This window comes from Mesoplodon mirus (genome assembly GCF_964341445.2).
Source record: "Mesoplodon mirus genome assembly, chromosome: 10".
Taxonomy (NCBI): domain Eukaryota; kingdom Metazoa; phylum Chordata; class Mammalia; order Artiodactyla; family Ziphiidae; genus Mesoplodon; species Mesoplodon mirus.
Genome location: NC_138986.1, coordinates 92,546,746 through 92,570,507, shown reverse-complemented (window position 1 = coordinate 92,570,507; position 23,762 = coordinate 92,546,746). Strand labels below are relative to the sequence as shown.

General features: G+C 39.7%; 1 protein-coding gene across 3 annotated transcripts in view; it reads right to left on the bottom strand.

Annotated features, from left to right (window-relative positions):
- Positions 1 to 23,762, bottom strand: part of MYO6 (myosin VI) — a 144,685-nt gene that overhangs the window by 61,759 nt on the left and 59,164 nt on the right. For all 3 annotated transcript variants that reach the window (XR_014295118.1, XM_082633765.1, XM_082633766.1), the window contains exons 4-9: positions 19,386 to 19,459; positions 15,930 to 16,059; positions 13,907 to 14,012; positions 12,429 to 12,484; positions 9,267 to 9,364; positions 8,771 to 8,935 (exon numbers count right to left, since the gene is read on the bottom strand). Coding sequence is in view for 2 of the 3 variants with exons in the window: in XM_082633765.1 (XP_082489891.1) it covers positions 8,771 to 8,935; positions 9,267 to 9,364; positions 12,429 to 12,484; positions 13,907 to 14,012; positions 15,930 to 16,059; positions 19,386 to 19,459 (629 nt within the window). In the remaining variant the exon portion in view is untranslated. The remainder of the gene's footprint in view (positions 1 to 8,770; positions 8,936 to 9,266; positions 9,365 to 12,428; positions 12,485 to 13,906; positions 14,013 to 15,929; positions 16,060 to 19,385; positions 19,460 to 23,762) is intronic.

Genomic DNA, 23,762 nt, shown 5'->3' with positions numbered 1-23,762 from the left:
TTTAATTTCTTTCAGCAGTGTCTTATAGTTTTCTGCATACAGGTCTTTTGTCTCCCTAGGTAGGTTTATTCCTAGGTATTTTATTCTTTTTGTTGCAATGGTAAATGGGAGTGTTTCCTTAATTTCTCTTTCAGATATTTCATCATTAGTGTACAGGAAAGCAAGATATTTCTGTGCATTAACTTTTTATTCTGCTACATTACCAAATTCATTGATTAGCTCTAGTAGTTTTTTGGTAGCATCTTTAGGATTCTCTATATATAGTATCATGTCATCTGCAAATAGTGACAGTTTTACTTCTTCTTTTCCGATTTGGATTCCTTTTTATTTCTTTTTCTTCTCTGATTGCCGTGGCTAAAGCCTCCAAAACTATGTTGAATAATGGTGGTGAGAGTGGGCAACCTTGTCTTGTTCCTGGTCTTAGAGGAAATGGTTACAGTTTTTCACCACTGAGAATGATGTTGACTTTGGGTCATATATGGCCTTTATTATGTTGAGTTAGGTTCCCTCTATGCCTACCTTCTGGAGAGTTTTTATCATACATGGGTGTTGAATTTTGTCAAAAGCTTTTTCTGCATCTATTGAGATGATCATATGGTTTTCATTTTTCGATTTGTTAATATGGTGTATCACACTGATTGATTTGCATATATATATATATATATATTTTTTAATGGGTAAGGAGACCTCTATTCCATCTTGTAATTGTTCCCTAGGGTGTATTTTACAAAATTGGGTGATTTTTAGTATGCTCCTAGGAAGAGAAAAAAGTTTTTTTTTTGTTTGTTTCTTTAGAAGATGTTGGGGGTAGGAGTTTATTAATTAATTAATTAATTTTTGCTGTGTTGGGTCTTCATTTCTGTGCGAGGGCTTTCTCTAGTTGTGGCAAGCAGGGGCCACTCTTCATTGCGGTGCGCGGGCCTCTCACTATCGCGGCCTCTCCTGTTGTGGAGCACAGGCTCCAGATGCGCAGGCTCAGTAGTTGTGGCTCACAGGCCCAGTTGCTCCACGGCATGTGGGATCCTCCCAGACCAGGGCTTGAACCCGTGTCCCCTGCACTAGCAGGCAGATTCTCAACCACTGTGCCACCAGGGAAGCCCGATTTGCATATATTGAAGAATCCTTGCATTCCTGGGATAAACCCCACTTTATCATGGTGTATGATCCTTTTAATGTGCTGTTGGATTCTGTTGGCTAGTATTCTGTTGAGGATTTTTGCATCTAAGTTCAACAGAGATTCTGGCCTGTAGCTTCCTTTTTTTGTGACATCTTTGTCTGGTTTTGGTATCAGGGTGATGGTGGCCTCATAGAATGAGTTTGGGAGTGTTCCTCCCTCTGCTATATTTTGGAAGAGTTTGGGAAAGATAGGTGTTAGCTCTTCTCTAAATGTTTGACAGAATTCACCTTTGCAGCCATCTGGTCCTGGACTTTTGTTTGTTAGCAGGTTTTTAATCACAGTCTCAATTTCAGTGCTTGTGATTGGTCTGTTTATATTTTCTATTTCTTCCTGTTTCAGTCTCAGAAGGTTGTACCTTTCAAGCATTTGTCCATTTCTTCCAGGTTGTCCATTTTATTGGCATAGAGTTGCTTGTAGTAATCTCTCATGATCCTTTGTATTTCTGCAGTGTCAGTTGTTACTTCTCCTTTTTCATTTCTAATTCTGTTGATTTGAGTCTTCTCCCTTTTTTTCTTGATGAGTCTGGCTAATCGTTTATCAATTTTATCTTCTCAAAGAAGCAGCTTTTAGTTTTACTGATCTTTGCTACTGTTTCCTTCATTTCTTTTTCATTTACTTCTGATCTGATCTTTATGATTTCTTTCCTTCTGCTAACTTTGGGGTTTTTTGTTCTTCTTGCTCTAATTGCTTTAGGTGTAAGGTTAGGTGTTTGAGATTTTTCTGTTTCTTGAGGTAGGATTGTATTGCTATAAACTTCCCTCTTAGAACTGCTTTTGCTACATCCCACAGGTTTGGGGTCGTCGTGTTTTCATTGTCATTTGTTTCTAGGTATTTTTTTATTTCCTCTTTGATTTCTTCAGTGATCACTTCGTTATTAAGTAGTGTATTGTTTAGCCTCCCTGTGTTTGTATTTTTTACAGATCTTTTCCTGTAATTGATATCTAGTCTCACAGTGTTGTGGTAGGAAAAGGTACTTGATACAATTTCAGTATTCTTAAATTTACCAAGGCTTGATTTGTGACCAGAGATATGGTCTATCCTGGAGAATGTTCCATGAACACTTGAGAAGAAAGTGTATTCTGTTGTTTTTGGATGGAATGTCCTATAAATATCAATTAAGTCCATTTTGTTTAATGTGTCATTTAAAGCTTGTGTTTCCTTATTAATTTTCATTTTGGATGATCTGACCATTGGTGAAAGTGGGGTGTTAAAGCCCCTACTATGATTGTGTTACTTTTGATTTCCCCTTTTATGTGTTAGCATTTGCCTTATGTATTGAGGTGTTCCTATGTTGGGTGCATAAATATTTATAATTGTTATTTCTTCTTCTTGGATTGATCCCTTGATCATTTCAGTGTCCTTCCTTGTCGCTTGTAACATTCTTTACTTTAAAGTCTATTTTGTCTGATATGACTATTGCTACTCCAGCTTTCCTGTGATTTCCATTTGCATGGAATATCTTTTTCCAACCCCTCACTTTCAGTCTGTATGTGTCCCTAGGTCTGAAGTGGGTCTTGTAGACAGCATATGTACGGGTCTTGTTTTTGTATCCATTCAGCCAGTCTATGTCTTTTGGTTGGAGCATTTAATCCATTTATATTTAAGGTAATTATTGATATGTATGTTCCTATTACTGTTTTCTTAACAGTTTTGGGTTTGTTTTTTTGTTTGTTTGCTTGTTTTACAGGATAATTAAATTTTAATGAAAATTTCCACAAGAAATTTTTTGACAGAATGTGAAGTTTTATTATTTGTCTTTATTATTTTGTCCTGAATGTACACATGAGGTTTCTGAATCAGAGCAGATTTCTTTTTATTTACCTTATAGCTAATAACAAGTGTGTTGTGCCCTTGTGTCTCAGTTCTTACACTTACACCAACATAATGAGAGCCAGGTCAAATATCCTACAAATACAAAGTCTGTCTTGTAGACAAGGGATATAGAAAATGAATTTTCTGTACTTACATACAGAAAAAATAAGCAGTCAACTCTCTGTACTCATCATAATCTTTCTGAAAATTTCTACTCTAATATGTTGGAATTTAAATAAACCTCTCCAGGGAAAATATAAGACCATTGCCTAAAGCTTTACAATCCAAAGATGACTTATTTTTTCTTCAAGTGTGAAAAGGTACCTCTGTAGTTAGGTAAATCTCTATAGAGTTTTCAATATCTATACAGTTGTAAATTAACTTCCATGGCTGGGTTTGTTTTTATAGGTCTTTTCCTTCTCTTTTGTTTCCTGCCTAGAGAAGTTCCTTTAGCATTTTTTGTAAAGCTGGTTTGGTGGTGCTGAATTCTCTTAACTTTTGCTTACCTGTAAAGGTTTTAATTTCTTCATCGAATCTGAATAATGAGCTCCTTGTCAGGTAGAGTAATCTTGGTTGTAGGTTCTTCCCTTTCATCACTTCTAATATATCCTGCCACTCCCTTCTAGCTTGCAGAGTTTCTACTGAAAGATCAGGTGTTAACCTTATGGGGATTCCCTTGTATGTTATTTGTTGCTTTTTCACTTGCTGCTTTTAATATTTTTTCTTTATATTTAATTTTTGATAGTTTGATTAATATGTGTCTTGGTGTGTTTCTCCTTGTATTTATCCTGTATGGGACTCTCTGTGCTTCCTGGACTTGATTGACTGTTTCGTTTCCCATGTTAGGGAAGTTTTTGACTATAATCTCTTCAAATATTTTCTCAGACCCTTTGTTTTTCTCTTCTTCTCCTGGGATCCCTATAATTCAAATGTTGGTGTGTTTAATGTTGTCCCAGAGGTCTCTGAGACTGTGCTCAATGCTTTTGATTCTTTTTTCTTTATTCTGCTCCCTGGCTGTTATTTCCACCATTTTATCTTCCAGCTCACTTATCCATTCTTCTGCCTCAGTTACTCTGTTATTGATTCCTTCTAGAGTATTTTTAATTTCAGTAATTGTGTTGTTCATACCTGTTTGTTTGGTCTTTAGCTCTTCTAGATCCTTGTTAAATGTTTTCTGTATTTTCTCCATTCTATTTCCGAGATTTTGGATCATCTTTACTATCATTACTCTGAATTCATTTTCAGGTAGGTTGCCTATTTCATCTTCATTTATTTGGTCTTGTAGGTTTTTACTTTGCTCCTTCATCTGTAACATATGTTTCTGGTGTTTCACTTTTGTGTGTGTGTGTGTGGTACGCGGGCCTCTCACTGTTGTGGCCTCTCCCATTGCGGAGCACAGGCTCGGGACTCGCAGGCTCAGCGGCCATGGCTCACGGGCCTAGCCGCTCTGTGGCACGTGGGATCCTCCCGGACTGGGGCACGAACCCGTGTCCCCTGCATCGGTAGGCTGATTCTCAACCACTGTGCCACCAGGGAAGCCCCCTCACTTTTTTTTTGATGGGTGGTGCTGTATTCTTGTCTTACTGGTTGTATGGCCTGAGACGTCCAGCACTGGAGTTTGCAGGCAGTTGGATACAGCTGGGTCTTGATGCTGAGATGAGGACCTCCAGGAGGCCACATTCCGACTGATATTCCCTGGCGTCTCAGGTTCTCTGTTAATCCAGCGGTTTCAACTCGGAGTTCCCACCCCAGGAGCTCAGGCCCAACCTGTGGCCTGGGAACCACGATCCTGCAAGCATGTGGCAGGCGAAGTCATGGTCCTCCAAAGACACGGACATCCAAATCCCTGGAACTGCTTGGCTGGGGCATGGTGATGGGGACCTGGAGTCACCGGAGGGGCAGGGTGGTGGCCTGAGGCACACAGGGCGGCTTGGTGTCCTCGGGGTCAGAACTGGGCCATGTACGCCGCCCACGCCGCCCAGGGCACCAGGGACTCCGCCTAGGCTTGACAGGCGTCTGCACCCCGGATTCATGTCCGAGCCCCAGATTTACGTCAGTGACCCCGGTTTTACGTCTGAGGCCCCGAATTTACATCTCAAAGGTAGCAATTTTAAATCTTCTCAGGGTTAAATCTTGTTGAAAATACAGTTCATAAGATATGAACTAAATATGTAAAAAGTCTCAAATAAGGACCCACACTGTGGTTTAATATTTTGAGTACTATTTCAAATCTGAATAATTAACAAATAATATTCTTGAGTTTCTTAATGTTTGATTTTTACAATCAGTCCTTCAAAACATGCCTTTCATACGGACTGACAGTTAACACTAATTGTACATAAATTACAACACTTGCTTTATGAACCTTCACAGGTATTCAGATAACCATTTCAGCTTTTATCTCAATGATTTACTTTTCTGCCCAGAAGCCTTTAAAGGCTAAGTGCTTTGAAAACACAGAATAAGGGAAGCAGCTGAGAAGAAAATAATATACTGGTCTTGAAGAGAATCTTTTACCCCCACTTAAGGGGTGGGGGTCGTTCAGGAAGGACATGCACAGGGAACAGGATGAGAAAATATTTTAAACATCTCAGCTTTTCTTAAATCAGGTCACTAGGATTCCACTGTCCCCTGGCATCAATTCCAAGGTTAAATATATTGATAACATATTATATACCAAGAAAAAATGTACAGTAAATTTTGAATGATTTAGGGATAAATTAATACTTTAGATGATCAATGCATTTATCTCCCCCCATTACAGTGAAATATTAAAATACAGTTAAAACCAGAAAAAGAATATGCAATGAATTTTTCTTTGTAGCCTAGAATCTTGGAGGAAAGAATAAAATAGAAGGGAGAGGGAATAATACTGATAAGCGTTTTCAATTGACTATTTCAAAACAGAGCTCTTTTATTTAGTAGGATAATAGTAGCTTAACTATATAGAGCCAAAACAAATGTTTTCTTTGCTAGCAAGAGTTTTATCCACCCGCCCCAACTGTTTTATCAAATACTTGGCATTTGGACAGATGGACTTAATATTAAAACCTAAGAAAAATACTTGTTTCTTCTAACTTTTCTGTAACTAGAAAGCTATAAACATTCTTGTCACCCATTCTCATTCTATCCAAGCTTTATTTATATTCAAGGATTCTTGCATGACTATAATGAATGTTTCCATGGAACATGTGCAAAAATATTTCAAATTTTTGAATAATGCAAGCATTTTAAACTTTTTATTTTCTAAAGTACATGTGGAGTTAATATGGGTGTTTTCAAACAGATGTATCTCTACAATTCTTTACATACTAATTTGGATAGAATAGTGACCAAAAAAACGTGGGGGAAAGCGTTCACCCTGCTGTAGAGTTTCTCCTTTGTCTTTACAACTTTACCCCTGAGTTATAACTGGAGGCCTAAACTAAACCCGAGAAAAACCTGTTGAAATGACCAACACACTTTTAAGTCACTCTAAGGCAGAATCATTTGGGGGAAGGAATACAGAGGTGTGTGTACACCTGCCTGAGAGGAATATCCAAGATGGCAGGTGTTTTGGGGTGAAAGGTAATGCTGTTCCACGAGTTTCCTCTTACCACCAAAAGGACTCTCCCAGTTCATGCCACAGAGACAAGAAACTCTCTGACCTGATAAAGCATTACAGTGGCTGCCCCCCTTAGGATGGCTGTCCTTGTGCCAGGAAAGACTGTACATTCTGAGACACAGAAACTATGTTCTCAAGCCCCCAGGTAGAAAGAAATGCTATATTAAGACAAGAATAGTCACATCACTTTATCATTAACTCAGTGCTGACAAAGCCACATCATCATTATTAAATTTTATATGATTTATATTAATTTATATTCCTTTTCTAAAAATCATTGTAGAGAAATGCCTCTTCTACTGTCATGAAGATAATGTGGGCAACTAACTTCAAATTCCAATTAACTTGGTGAGTTCTAGAAAAGGTTAAACATTTCAGAATTATATAAATAGATGCAGTTATAAAGCATTTTAAAACAACAGAGTTTTTAAATTTCCAAATATACATTAAAAGAAATTGACGAAATTAAGAAGAAGCCGGTTGCAAACACACACACACACACACACACACTCACACACAGAACAATAATTAAGCATAAATGCGTGTCATGATTCTCAAACGGAGGACTTCTGGCCAAAGAGGACTATGAGAATCGCCTCGAGAACTTCACACAAATGGCATTTCCTACCCGCACCCTGTGATTCCCATATCCCACACAGGGATACTACTTTCTAGCTGAGAATCTGTCATTACGCTAGCCACCCCCCAGTCACCACTTCCTGAAACTCAATACTGACTTGTGATCCTTGGCACTCCTCATCTCCTTGTACTTCTCTCACAACTCCACTTGTGTTTTCTTTCTGGGCAACTCTTCATTGCCCATCCTCTTCAACTCCAGAGTCTGGATCCTGGCACATGCTTTTCTACATTATGCAATCTCTCTGGACAACCTCAACTACTCACTGTCACAGTTCTAACTACCACCAGGGTACTGACATCTCCCAAACCTGTCCCTGCAGCACCGACCTGATCTTAGTCCACCCAAGAGTCTTCCAAACGGCTCCACTCAGATGACCCACAGGCTCCAAAACTGGACTCAACCTACACGCCATCAATCTTCCATCTGGCCCCAACATGGTATTTACAGCCATCCAGTTACCCTAATCGTATTTTGGAAAATCATTCCAGACTCCCCCTTCTCCTTACCTAAATCAGTCTCCAAGTCCTGTCAATTTTACCTCCTCCTATTTCACACATCCCCTCCTCAGTAACCCTGCCATCGCTAAAACAAATTCAGGCACTGAGTAAATGCTACATCACCTAAAGCCACAGGTTCCCAACCCATTCACCCACGGCTGCAATTTCTATCCATCCCCTGCCCTACCCTGTTAAAGCTATCTTCCATATTAAACCCAGAGGTAAGTACAGACCTGATATCCAACTTTCTACTTAACGCCCTTCGATCAGCTCCTTACTCACCACAGAAGTAAGACCAAACTCTCTAGCCTCACCTCCCACCCCTTCCTGTCCTACCACTTAAGCTATTTCCTGCCTTTCTTTGTTCATCTTTTTGCATCTACCAGGAACACCTCTGCATGTTTCTCCCTCTAGTTATAGTTAACACTTGAAAATCCTTCAGGATTCTGACCAAGCATCAACTGTTCCAGTAAAGTTTTTCCAAAATCACTAGGACCCTATGCATCTCTCTCACTTATCATTTGACATATCAGTCAGACTGTGTGTGTGTGTGTGTGTGCGTGTGTGTGTGTGTTTCCCACCAATTTAAGTTACTCAGAAGCAGGAACTGTGTCTCATTTATCTTTTTAACTCTGGCACAATGCCTGGTACCCAGTGGGTAAGGAATAAATATTTGTTGTGAATTAAGGAAGACACGTAGGGGTCCTTTATTAATTCAGTGGTCAAACTTTTTTTTACAAATAAGTCAAAGGTAACACTGAAGCTAGCATTACAGAACTATTATAAGCTTCTTATTGAGTTTAAGGGGTTTAGCATCTATCCTTTTACCTATCCCATTAGGTACCTCCTCCTATAGTGTTATAAACTCAGCAGTAAATCTCAATACAGATCTACTTAGTACGAAAGTCATTCTATCATATTACACTGAATTTAATGTAAGTTATATGCAACTAGACATCAAAATCCACTGAAATAAGTTTTAGAATAGAAGGCAACTCAATTTGCAAAAATTGTATGAAATTTCTTTTCATCCAACCTACCCGAAAATTATCTGGGGAGCTCAAATGAAGTGTTTCCCTAGTATCTTCAGAAGCACCGGCACACAACCTATAAAAGATATGATAATTCCTTTCCTCTTTGCCTTGAACACAGATCCTAGATTTCTCTAGAAGATAATGTGAAACAAATCCTCCAACAACTGAACTCTAAAAAACAAAACAGAGAAATTACGTTTTTGCATTTCAAGTCTTAAGGTATAACCTATCAATGTTAAATTATCTTTTCTAATAATCAGTTGTCTATCAAAGAGGTTGTAATTTATGAAATAAAGGGGAAAAAACAGATAACTAAATGTAAGTTTATAGTATTTATAGAGATCACAGTGAACGTATATATTATCCTAACTGTTTAAAAGTAAAAGAGGAAAATTTAAATATATTTGCCATGAGTTCAAGTGCAGCACCAATATTCTATCAAGACCCTGTATTTCCAAAAACACTCCCCAAATATATTACCCGGAAACTCACTCTCACTTACCTTTTCATTGAAATGTATTTCTACAAATTTCCCAAATCGACTGCTATTATTGTTGCGAACAGTCTTTGCATTTCCAAAGGCTTCTAAGAGTGGGTTAGCTATTGAAAAAGAAATGAAAATACGCCATCAGAAAGTTAGCATGAAAGAAAATTACAAAGCAATATGCATAGTATGTTTCATTTATTAATAAACATAAGTAACTAGAAAAATATTCTCAGAGACATTAACATGAATGAATTCACTTGTAATGTCAAATCCCACAAATATTTATTGACTCCCACTATGTTCGGGCCTTATTAAAGTGCAAGAGATGGAAAAGTTACTCAAAATTTATTAAAAGGGCTTCCCTGGTGGCGCAGTGGTTGAGAATCCGCCTGCCGATGCAGGGGACGCGGGTTCGTGCCCCGGTCTGGGAGGATCCCATATGCCGCGGAGCGGCTGGGCCCGTGAGCCATGGCCGCTGAGCCTGTGCGTCCGGAGCCTGCGCTCCGCAACGGGAGGGGCCACAACAGTGAGAGGCCCACGTACCACAAAAAAAAAAAAAAAAAAAAAAAAAAAAAAAAAAAAAAATTTATTAAAAAAAAAAAAGTAAGTGTTATGAGAAAGAATAAATTTTGAAAAGTCACTAGGTTACAAAATTTATAACTCAACCTTAAAAATTACTCCCTAAAAATTTTATGGTTTTCACATCAGCCCTACAAGAGCAGTGATGATAGTAAAGAAAACAGCCAGCTTTCTGTGACGAAATACAGGCAAGAAGTTCTTAGTTGACTTACATTTAAAAATATATATTAATAAAACCTCCAGATTTAACATTTTTACATGCACATCCAACAAAATCTAACAAATGAGCGTTTACAGAATTACCTACGAAAGCTTCTCAGAACAATAGTTCTTGAAATCCCAATGAACAAATGTAAAATTTTAACTGTCTTCATTTTATAATTTCACACATTCTTTCTTTCTTCCCCCCACCCCCTCTCTCTCTCTACCTGAATGGAAAAGAGCTCCTAGAGTCTATTCTGGTACTCACCAGTCTTAACTATAAGCATACCAGATTAGTGTCAATCTTACTCACATATTCCTTCAATAACCTCATAAATTGCTTCATATGTTTACTGCTAGAGTATCTCTTATGAAATCTTTTAAAGTCCATTTCTCTTATTCTATCCACAGTAGAAAGCTTAACTAGTCACAAAACCCTTTTAAAGATCACTCCCAGGTTGTTTCACTTGCTAAAATAAAAAAGTATTAAAACTAAAAGAAATATTAGCATGTATTCCCACCTAAAGATTTCTATGGCCCTGCCAGTTAACATAAACTATTCTCCAGTAAGGGGCTGTAGAGACATTTGGAATAACACTTTCCAACTGTCCTCAACTACAGCACGTTACACATTGCACAGTACGTTCTCCTGGAAGAAACCAGGCTTATCTGGTTTCAAAGCAAATCTGTACCTCAAGTAAACAAGTCCGAATATTAATTAGTATTTTATTAAATTAACCCATTATTTGTTTTTTATTTATTTATTCAATTTTAAAGGGCAATTCCCTCACTAAAGGCACTTTACTGTGACTCTACCTAGGTGTGTGTCACAGTACCACAGTGAGAACTGTAGATAAAAATTAGAAAATTATTTATATCAAAAAATATGAAAAACCTTATGGATGCAAACTTTAAAAATGTTTATTAGACTCAAATTTATATTCATCTACATGCATATTTTACATAATTGTGAAAAAAAAGTATGTAACATTTGCCTGCCATGATATAGAGAAATGCATGAACATAAAAGGCCCCTGATAAATTTTTGTTCAACTGGAATTTTTCTTTAAAATGTCAAGAATAGGGCTTCCCTGGTGGCGCAGTGGTTGAGAATCCGCCTGCCGATGCAGGGGACACGGGTTCGTGCCCCGGTCCGGGAAGATCCCACATGCCACGGAGCGGCTGGGCCCGTGAGCCATGGCCGCTGAGCCTGTGAGTCCGGAGCCTGTGCTCCGCAATGGGAGAGGCCACAACAGTGAGAGGCCCGCGTACCGCAAAAAAAAAAAATGTCAAGAATATTAAAATATGCACTTAGTAGGGCATATAGTTAAGATGCCTGGGTTTATGTCCCATTTCCACAACTAATGAGCTTATTTACTCTTCAGAAAGTTACTAAAACTCTTTCTCCCTTAGCTTCTCATCTGTGAAGCAGGGATAAAATAGTACTTACCTCATATTCTATGGAGATTTAAGTTAGGTAACAGATTTTAAGCAAATCAGACAACACCTAACACATCCCACACATGTCAGTATCATCATCATTATTAAATACTTACTGAAGGGGTGAGAAGAGTGTCCAAAGAGGCCTGAAACACCTCAGAGAACTAAAAGGAGGCCAGTGTGACTAAAGCATAAGGCTGCAGAGGAACAACGACTCAAACAGACCAGAGGAGGTGGGGCAGGCCACACAGAGCACTGGAAGTGATGATATGAATTGGAGGTTTTAGCTTGAGAGAAATATGAAGCCAATAAAGGGCTCAGGGCAAAAGAGGTCATTCCAACTTCCACACAGAGAATAGGTTAAAGGGCAGCAAGACCATAAGAGGGGAGACCAGACAGGAACCTGTGCTGCAGGAGGCTGCTGCAGACTCAGCGTGATGGCAGCGGAGACCAAACAGGATCCGAGAAGTCTCTAAGCGGTGAGCAAGCACTGACAGCCCGGGGAAGTCAACTTACAGACTCCTGCTTTCCAAGTGTATGTATGCTTTCATTAAAATGATTTCCCCCAGCACCTCATTTCCAAATAACCGTCTCCCTTTCTCCTTTACAAAAACAAGGTCAACAAAATAAACAGGAGGCAGGAGGGCTTCCTACATTCCTCTCATTCATCCGACAGACATTTATGAAGCATATACTATGTATCAGGCACTATTCCAGGAGTTTGGAATATATAAAATCCCTGCCCTCTTAGCACGGACATGGGGTCGGGGGGTGGCGGGGGGGAGGACAACAGACAATAAGTAAATGAGAAGATAACATCTGAGCAAAGATTTGTAGGAGATGGCAGAGTCTTTTGGATCTGTTGGAGAACACACCAGACCACTTAGAGGATTCTTCTAAGTTAATTTCAGTACATATCTAACAATGGAAAATAAGAATTTAAAAAATTAACAATACCTTCGACAATTCTATCATCAATGTCTTGACCGGTTCCATACGATTCAGTCAGATATCTGTTTAAAATACAGGATGAAAAAAATGCTGGATGAGAATGATATTGCATGCATTATCTTTCTAATTTGAATATTATTTAATACATCTAAAATTTAAACCTGGATCATGCACTGGAATGGCTTATTTAAAAATTACAAATTTATATTTAGATGCAACTACTATTCTGTTATAGCTTTTAAACATTTAAAATTCTATTTGGATGGCCTTTAACATCTAAATCAGCATTATTTTCAAAACTTTTTGGGAATATTCTGATTTTAACCAACTGTTTAGTTGTAAATATGCCACACATTGCACACAGTAATATTCACCTTCGACACTGGGAGGAGGGCCGGGGGGAGGTAGACATAAGAAGGCCAGTCATCATAAACTTAAGGTAAAAAATGGTTTCAATTGAGAGTCCGCCTGCCGACGCAGGGGACACGGGTTCGTGCCCCGGTCCAGGAAGATCCCACATGCTGCGGAGCAGCTGGGCCTGTGAGCCATGGCTGCTGAGCCTGTGCGTCCGGAGCCTGTGCTCCGCAGCGGGAGAGGGCACGGCGGTGAGAGGCCCGCGTACCGCAAAAAAAAAAAAAAAAAAAAAAAAAAAAAAAAAAAAAGGCTTCAACCACTCTAATGGCAGAACTATTGAAAAAAGAACGTAAAGGCTGGATTTTGAAGGAACATTCCAAGATTTCCCTTTGCCTAACCAGCACTGGTCTTCTCCAGGATCCTCATGAGAATAGCATACCAGAGCTAGATTTCAACAATCTGCAGCTTAGCTTCCACATGTCTGTTTTTGTAAAAGGGATAGAACCCACCATTTCAAACAATGTCATAAAGCGTGCAAGAGTATTCAGAGTCAACGGGTTCAAATCTCAAGGGGATCGTTGTAACTCTTTGCTCATAACATGTTCATGGCAACACTATTCACAAGAGCCAAGAGATGGAAGCAACCCAAGTGCCCAAGTGCCCACTGAGGAATGAATGGGTAAACGAAATGTGATACATAACACATGAGGGAATATTACTCAGCCTTAAAAAAGGAGGAAAATTCTGACACATGTCACAACATGGATGAACCTCGAGGACAACGTGCTATGGGGGATAAGCCAACCACAGAAAAACAAAAAGTATATGATCCACTTATATATAGAAGGTATCTAGAGTAGTCAAAATCATAGAGGCAGGAAGTAGAACGGTGGTTGCCAGGGGGTGGGGTCAGGGGAAACGGGGAGTTGTTTAACGGGTACAGAGTTTTAGTTTCATAAGGTGAAAGGTTCTGGAGACTGGCTGAACAACAATGTGAATATACTTAGCACTACTGAACTGTACACTTAGAAGTGGTTAAGATGGTAAATTTTATGTTATATATATTTTTTACCACAATTAAGAAAAATCAACCTGCTCAAAATATTCGAGGTCAGCTAAACACTCCTCACCTTAGAACAAATTTTGTATTTTCCGTTTTGCCAGCTCCTGATTCTCCAGATACAATGACAGACTGACTCATCTTGAGCACCTTCATGTCTCGAAAAGCCTTATCAGCTGGGGTCAAAATAATACATTAACGATGAACAGTGTATTAAATACAAAAGTTTCCAAATGATAGAAAGTCCATTTACTATCAAAAAGCACTTGCTCCTAAAGAAATTATAATGTGTGTTTACACTTACCAACATTTTTAAATAAAATCATTGAAAAGTGTTCAAAACATCTCTAAAGGTATATACGTTCCACGTTCTCTCTAGTTATCCTGACAGCTAAGTAATATGAAATCAAATAAACAACTCTTATGTTTGTACTAGAATGTCTCCATATTATGAGCGGTGGCTCAGCTTTTCCTAATACTAGAGCAGACCTGCAGAGAGATGAAAAACGCTCACTATGCATAACTAATGACATCCCCGGAGAAAAAAGCAAGAAGTAACGAGCTACCAATTAAGAAATCTGGCAGCCAAAATTTCTGCTGGAGAAAAAAAAATACATAACTGCACAATAAATCTGTGGGGTTTTTTCTGTAATACTACTATTAAATTTAAACATCGTGTAGAATTTTTCAGCATTTCAAAAATAGGCAAAATTAACTGCTTTAAATTTTTTAGATTTGTGATTATTTATATATACACTTTTTAACTATCTTCATTACACTCCAACAATTTAGAGTATAAAATGTCTTTAAGACTCCCCGGACAAGATGATCACAATTCAATTCTATTAAAGTGGGCTCAAATTAAAACAATCTTGATTAAAAATTAGGTCCTGACAAACTTAGCCCTATAAGGCAACTATTTCTCACCGCAGGCATGTGCTACCCATACCAACGAAGAAAGCTCTACTAATGGCTTTTACTCTAAGGGCCAAATGCAAACTACACACAAGAGTATTCACACAACCCTTTGCCCAATTTATCAGCAATCTGTTCCACTCACTTTTGTGGAATCCTTGTAAAAACTTTTTTAGCAGTAAACAACTAAAAATAAAAGCCGGTTTATTTACATTTTAAGCACGTAACCTGCTCACATTGAGGTTCTAAGGATGTTGCACCATTTAGCCAGCTGACAGAACACATACCCATGCCAATCAGAGCGTCACAAAACCAGAAGTCAATGTGCAGCTGCACTGGACTTGGTGTACACATTCAAGCTTGCCTAGTAGCACACAGTACAGGGTCAGCCAAATCTAGAGGTGAAGCCCCGTTAGGCCACAATACAGGTACAAAGAGAAAGCCCAAAGAGAAACTAACTGCACTAAGAACCAGAACCAGAACGTGTCATCATTTAACTGCCAGCTATGTCTGAATCCCAAGGCTTAGCTAACATCTCTGTACCTGCAGTCAGCAGCTGTGGGGGACGCCTGTCAAATAACTCCCTCTCTGCTCCCCAGAGCTAAAGTGCTTTGAGATGAGAGAGTGCCTGAGAAAGACAAAGACAGATGTTGCTGCCTTCCCACGTGGGTTCCCCAGAGATGTGAAGCATGTATCACTGTCGATCCTTTACATCTGACAGAGCCCTGATGCGGGGCGAAGCATGGAAGACGTCTGCTCCCACAGCTCCTTTCCAGCCCAGGGAACGCGCTCACTAGTGATGACCTGGGTCATCAGGAGGCAGACAGCCCAGGCCTCCTTCCTAGTTGTGGAAGGAGGACACTTTTAAGGTGGAGTCAGAAGAAAACAATAGGTCAGCTTTTATTATGACCTACTTTCAACTGGGTGGACACGCTTAAGATGACACGGGCCTTTAACAAAGGTAATGAGGTACAACCGCCCCATGAGCTGGCCGCAAAAGTATCTTCCCCACCCTGTGTGAATACATGCTCCTGACATGGTGATACATTCAGAATGCACACAAGCCCTCCAAAATACGTATTCGATTCATGGTATCTCTGATTAATCCAAAAGAAAAACTGAGTAAATCTGTACAGTTTAAAGAAAAATAAATATTAAGATACAATTAAGTTACTTACCAATTGCGAAGACATGAGGTGGCATCGTCCCCAGAGATTTTCCTTGGTACGACTTTATGGTTTCCGAAGAATATATTTTAGGTATGTCAAAGTAGGGGTTCACTGCTATCAGAATGTTGGCCACATATGTCTAAGTGGGAAAGACATAAACATAAAATTTTCCAACTACTGTTTTCATTTAAAACCAAACAAGGGTCACAGGAGAAAGAACACACAGCAAATAGACACCCCCAGTTCTCTCTATAAGTAGAACTCCTAAATCTGCATTTCTAGACCTAAATATTCCCTGATCTCTATAGGACCCATATTTCTCTAACTCTTAATAAATATTTACATTTTCTTAACCCATAGCCATCTAAAACTCAGCACATCCAAAATCAAAATCATCTCTCTTGACCTCCCTTTGCCTCAAAGGAAACATGCTCCTCCCGCATCCCTCCTCCCAGGTTCACCACCACCAGGTCTGCGTGGGCAGAGCTGAGTCTACACCTCTATCTCAGACACCTCCTGTAGACTCCACTTATGACATCTACTCTATGCCTACAGCCTGAGTTTTGTTTATTTGTATTCCTCGCCTAGACTTTCCTCACCCTGCTACTAAACAGCTTAACATAGCTCACAGGACCCTCTAGGCCCTGAAGACTTTAACATAGCTCACAGGACCCTCTAGGCCCTGAAGACTTTAACATAGCTCACAGGACCCTCTAGGCCTATGCCCAACACTGAAAGCCAAGGACTGGTTTAGCTCGGTGGTGACCACTTGGCCCCAGATTTTTGCAAAACAGCATATGTGCTAACCATTGCCTAGAATACTGACGGGCTAAATGTTTAATGAGCAAGTGAAGCTTGCTTTTAAATCTGAAATTTCACTGTGGCTTCAAAAGACCAGAAAAATGCCACCAACAGGATTTATAAAATTCCTCGTGTGTAGAAAGAGAGTTGTGGTTTAGCAATTAGTTGTGGTTTACTGGCCAAACTAGGGCACACAAGACCATGTTTTTCTCTTTTCTGCTTCTAGTTGTGGAAGGGAAATGATGCAGAAACCCCGAACTCTCAGCCTATGCATCTAAAATTCCGTGAAAAGGGCTTCCCTGGTGGCGCAGTGGATGAGAGTCCGCCTGCCGATGCAGGGGACGCAGGTTCGTGCCCCGGTCCGGGAGGATCCCACATGCCGTGGAGCGCCTGGGCCCGTGAGCCATGGCCGCTGAGCCTGCGCGTCCGGAGCCTGTGCTCCGCAACGGGAGAGGCCACAGCAGTGAGAGGCACGCGTACCGCAAAAAAAAAAAAAAGAAATTCCCGATAATAATGTTTCTATGGGAAACAAAAGGAAAGTAATAGAGACTTTAGTAACCAAGGGAAATGTTAAATGTGAGCTAGCTACTGTTCTACTCAAATCTAAGGGAGAAGGGTGGCAATTCTGGTTGGTTGAGACGTATAAAAATATCCAATTTAAACTATTGTGAACTGCTCCCCTCTCTTACATATATTATGATACTAATAACTCTATTTGTGTATTGCTGATATTTAATGGTTTTATAACTAAAAGGCATAACTGGCTAGGCAGAAACCCACGAGTCATGGCTTTCATTAACTTTGAAAATACTGGTTTTCCAAAGAGGAGCTGACGCTGCTAAACAGCCACTATCTAACACAGAGGTCGTACGCCCAACCGCATGCACAGCTTAGGAAAAGAAGGCAATAACAGCTAGGAATAACCTTAAAATTCTCCAGAGCGATGCAGACATTATACATGAGGAACAAAAGCTTAAACTTCACAAATTATGATTAGGTAATTATTTCTCTGCAGCATGTGATTTAGCAAAGACCTGTAGGTCAACTAAACATCATGTGAAACAAAGACAACCCGTTTTTTTGAAAGTACAGTGAATTCTGCACGTAAAGCGTCAGCTATCACTGCTCGCAGCCAGCAAATGTAGCAGCACTGCAGCACAGGAAGCTTTAGAAGACCGACGACAACCGCGTGGGTGTGACGCTGCCCTACAAACATCCTACACGAAAGCAAAGCGCCTCAAGTTCTTCGCATGAGGGCAGTCTGTAAAGGTAGTTTAACATCTGCAAACGTCAAGAAAAAGACATGAAAACAATTAAAACTTGCTCAAATAAATGAGGCCGTTTCACCACCACCACGTGATAGTAGACGTGTGAAGGAAAAACAGCGGCCAGGTCTTCCTGAAAGATGGTTACATCCAAATCAACGTTTACTGACTTACTGCAAGGCACGCTGCCTTAACAAACACATTTTTTAAATTTGTGTTAGTTTAGTGTCGAAAACAACATTTAGCACACATTAGATACTCAATGTTAATATGCTGATTAAGTGAATTTTGCTTCTAAATATATTTCTAAATAAGAATAGCCATATATATGTGTGTGTGTGTGTATATATATATATATTAACCGAAATACACTATTTAGTTGATTTTGAGAAAAATCAAGGAGGAAAGTAAAGACTTAATAACTATGTATAACCGAAAAACAGCAAGTAAACTCTTTTGGAAAAGACTAGATTAGCTCTATTTCCCAGCTGTCATTACGTGGACAGATGGCAAAGACTAAAGGTAATTTAGTCAGAATTAAGTAAGTACAATTAGGCAAATTGATAGGGATATAAAAGATTAAGAATGTCATTCGATCTAGGAAGTGTCAAAGAAGCCATGTGTTTTCTTCGTTCAAAAATAATGAAGAGTCCCATCTTTATAACAGGAGGGCTACGGTGCGGTAATTTACCTCCAGCCAACAAAGGGATATACAGAATTCATACGTGCCCAGTGAATCATTACAATTAAAACAGACTAGTTAAGTATCCATCTGAATGATGTGGTACAAACCCTATTTCCATTAAAAGCATTGTCTTTCATTTTTAAGTATCCTGGGTTTTTAGGGTAAGTTATCTATTTGGAATGAAATATTGCAACTATTCAGGCTCTACGATCAGCACTTCAGTGTTCTCGGTATTTCCTCACGTACTGCCTTCTATTCTAATTCACATCGTTTTGTCTTCCAAGTTTTTAATTTCAATACTTATGCCTTATAGTCTGCCTTAAACGTTTTGCAGAACAATGTGGAAACTGCATCAATTAAACAGATCTACAGATATATGCCAAAAGTTAAAACATCAAAACTCAAAATAATTAGTGTTTTTTTTTAAATATCCAAATTGGATAGTTTTAAGTCTGAATGACATTAGATGATGCTCTGCATTCATTATTTCATTCTGCAAATATTTATTAATATTTGTACCATGTGTGGTCTAAGCCCTGGTGTTAGAGCAATAAATCAGAAAAGAATCCTTATCCTCATGGAGCTCACACTCCGTTCAGTAGGCTCAGATCAAGTATGATTTCCTGTTAGAAAATTTCAAGCTCAACAAAATCAAACAGTAGCACGTAAAATAATTATTCCCACAAAAACTTAACCTACGGGTAAAATACTTACGTAAATTCTGTCTTTACTGTATCGAACTTTGATATTATGCAGCAGTGTGGCTTCATTCAAATACATTAATGAACCTGAGATGGAAAATTTGTAAATCATTAGTTATTTGAAGAAAGAAAGTAAAATAAAACCATGCCATCTTAATCTGAATCACTCTGATCCAAAGCTAAAATTCACCTGTTACGTCAGATTTAATTCCATCTTTTTCCTGGTACTTATAAACCCCAGAGGCTGATGTAAAATGGATCTAGTTTACATATGTGTTACAGTGATATTTTTAAACAGTGAATTTCCAGTGAGGTGAGTGCCTCTAGTTAGTACCAGGTGAGTACAAAAAACCGAGTACAATTCAAGTGGAAAAAAAGAACGACTTTAGATGGTGCTGATTTTAATACATTTTAACACAAAAAAGATTAGTAGGCAACACTAATCCCATCTGATGCTCAGAATTTTACAGGAAAAACACAAAAGATAAAATTTTAGAACGGGAAGGGATCGTGTCATTCAGGCAGTGCCTCATAAGTGATAGACTAAACAAGAATCCTGAAGAAATCTATACGGCTTAAACCAGGATATGCAGCTAACTAACAGCAGCATCAGGGTAGAAATCTTGTTTTCCTAACGTCTGTTCTCCTAACGCTCTGACACATCCTGTTCTCCCAGCCTGATCTACTGCCCCGGCCCTCAGTCAGTCCCCTGAGCTCCATTTCCACGTTTCCACCACGCACTTGAGCAGACAAGCCCACTCTTCCCCCAACCACTCTGTTTCCATTATCAGCACCACCATTTCTCACTCATCTATTCTGCAAGCCTTAGTCAATACTAGGACCATCCTCTCTCCCCCCTCATTGCTCTAAGCCCATTTCCAAGTCTTTATACATGTAATAAAGTATAGCACAGCACCAGCTTCATGGTAGGCACTCAGAATTAGCACAATCTGAGTCTCTGAAGTGTCTCCCCTTTCTTTCCATTTCCACAGCCCCAATCCCAGTTTAGGCGTTGTCACCTCTTCTGTAATCACAGCAGCCTCTCACTTGTCTACCGCCGCAGTCTCTCTCCTCTCTAACCCAGAATGCTCAGTGCATTAATCTAACCACACTAGAGCCCTGACTAAATCTCTCTCTTCCTCAAAACTCATCAGTGGGTCTCCGTCAACGACCAAATTCATGTTCAAGTCTGATATTCAAGCCCCTTAGTAAACCTGCATTCGACTGACCTTTCCATATAATTTTCCATAACTCCCTTTAATATGGTCTAACCTGCAGGCAGACTAAACCATTTACCAAACTCAACTATCATGCATGCACTGGGCTGCACCTCTCTATTTCTAGGTATCAAAAATCTACCTATCCTTTAAGGTCAGTTCAAAGGCTATCCCTCAAATGACACCTCCCCATTTTCACTACCCCATCACCACTAGGACTACTTGCTCCTGTGTACTTGCGTTATGGTGCGTACCACAGAATGCCAGTCTTGTGATGACAATTTTGTATATCTGGTTTGGGCTTCTATACCAGATCCCTAAGGGCAGGGCCCTGCCTGATTCATTTGCTTGTTTGCTTGATCCCTCACTGAAGCTGTATATATGCCTACACTGTATGTATATATAACCTACAATTCAACACCCGACCAATTCTGCCGAACAAGAGCCCGCTGCTCTACCTGTCTCAACAGACTGCCCATGCTTCTACACTCACACGATGCAGCCAGGTCACACTGCAAGCACACAGGCCTCACTGTTTTCTAATGCCACTTACAGCAGAAAAATACAGAGTAAGAAGTGGGTGGAGGCCCCTAACAGTTGAACGGCAGCCCTCCTTTCAGTTGAGGAAAGATGTAGAGAAGGCAGGCAGCAGAGGGTGTCTCGTGTGGGTTCGGTCCCCTACTTTCTATACCTCTGCACTTCCTCCACCCCCGTCCCCAGGAGCTTGATCTACACGCTGCCTTACAACATCGAACCACTCGCCCATGGCTCAGCTTCCTCTGAAACTGCCTGGCTGCATGATGCTCTCTCTGCAACTCTCTCTGCTTCCTGTAAGTAAGAATGCCTGATCCCACAATACGGCTCCCCCAGAAAAGCTAATCATATAAACCTACACGGCATGTGGATGGCTGCTTGCCCTTCTTTCTTTACGTCCTCCCATACTGACCACCAGCCTTCTCAGGGATATCTGGTAATTCAACTAAATAAATCCCTCACTGTTGTCCATCGACACATGAATGGATAAAGATGTGGCACATATATACAATGGAATATGACTCAGTCATAAAAGGAAACCAAATTGAGTTATTTGTAGTGAGGTGGATGGACCTAGAGTCTGTCATACAGGGTGAAGTAAGTCAGAAAGAGAAAAACGAATACCGTATGCTAACACATATGTATGGAATCTAAAAAAAAATGGTTCTTAAGAACCTAGGGGCGGGACAGGAATAAAGATGCAGATGTAGAGAATGGACTTGAGGACACGGGGAGGGGGAAGCGTAAGCTGGGACGAAGTGAGAGAGTGGCATGGACATATATACACTACCAAACGTAAAATAGATAGCTAGTGGGAAGCAGCCGCATAGCACAGGGAGATCAGCTCGGTGCTTTGTGACCACCTAGAGGGGTGGGATAGGGAGCGTGGGAGGGAGACGCAAGAGGGAGGAGATACGGGGATATATGTAAATGTATAGCTGATTCACTATGTTATAAAGCAGAAACTAACTCACTATTGTAATGCAATTATACTCCAATAAAGTTGTGAAAAAAAAATCCCTCACTGCTGAAATATCTGCCAATGACAATAAAAATTTGGACCAGAGGGTCCTCCTCTTAAATTATGCTACTCAGACTACTCCATTTAAATAAAGACACAGAAAAGGAAAGACAGAAAGGAACATGTATGACCCTCAGCTTGCCAGAATGGGAAATGGTAAGTCTCAGTGGCCTCTGCATCCCTGAAGGCACGACCTAGGGATGCTCAGAGGGTCTTGGACATCACTTCCTGCTCCACCAAATTCCCTCCTCCCCTCCTCTCCTAGTGGCCACCCCAGGACTACTTGGTTTGGCTACTGACATGTAATACTTTAGGTGAACTGTTTGCCTTTTATGCCTAATTATTCATAGATTTAACTATACACTCGATATTAAAAGTTTTTAAATAAGACATAATAAAAGAATGAACGTCTTTGTTTCTTTATAAACTCCGTAAGAAGAATTTTGGTATAATTAATATATACTGAGGACACTAAAAGTTTCTAATGAAGACTAGATATCACTCAATTCTTAAATTTAGGAATCTGACTAGGGAGTTAGCTAAGCATTTAAGATTCTGCTTACTTGTTACAGTTCTGGTTCACTGAGAGAGAGAAAAAGAACCCACAAACAACTTCAACTGCAGTAGAAGTCAATCAATTCTATCGTTACATTGTTGTAGAAGTCATTCCATTACTGAAAAAGAGACTGAACCAGGCAACTTCGGGGATTCTTTCCAAAATTATAGTTTATACTCTATTATTCTCGACTTCTAACAGTGATCATTCATGAAGATTATTGTGTGCCATGTAAGTAACAGTAGCTTAAAAATTAGCACCAAAAAATGCTTATTTTAATTACCAACCTCACATCCCTGAACTATTTTCCTATTCTGGCATTAATCCTCAAGAGTCAAGTAAAAAGGCAAACTTAACATACTAAACTCCACACATAAAACCCTTCACATAGAAAACCTGGAGCTAAAGCTAGGTAATCAATTTTGCTATATTATGAGGGCACTATCAGAAGTCCACTCGTGTGTCTGTTTCAAAAGAACCTTTATCACATAGTTCAGGATGCTCTACAGACATCAAGCTCTTAATCATCACATTATTACCGCGATACAGAGAAGAGGAAAGGATTTTAGAAATATGCACGTGAGACCCAAACAAACAACGCCATGCGTCACTTGGCGGAGGACAGTGGTGTAGTGGGCAACCAAGCCTCAGGCAAAAGGACTCAACTAATAAGTGATGGAACCACTTTCGCTGGAAAACCTGCATTCTAAACTCAACAGTTAGAGCTGCATTCATGATGTGGTTTCAGAAAGGGGATATCAAGTAGGGCTGGACTACCGTGTGGTGAGGACAGGTGACATCCTCAGCAACATTCCTGCCGTCTGGCATCACCAGAGTCAACACCTGCAAGAAGCGGCAAATCTCCACTAAGACCAGGAAAACTAAACGATTAGACACGTCCACCACCATGAAACAATCAGAGGGAGACTGCTTTAAAATACTTAAGAAATGGATTAAAAGTAATTCAGCATCATTTATTATGTTTAGCTCTACGTGGATATATAAACCAGAAAACATTATTTTGAAATATGAAAAGGATTGATTCCAATTCTGAATACCCTC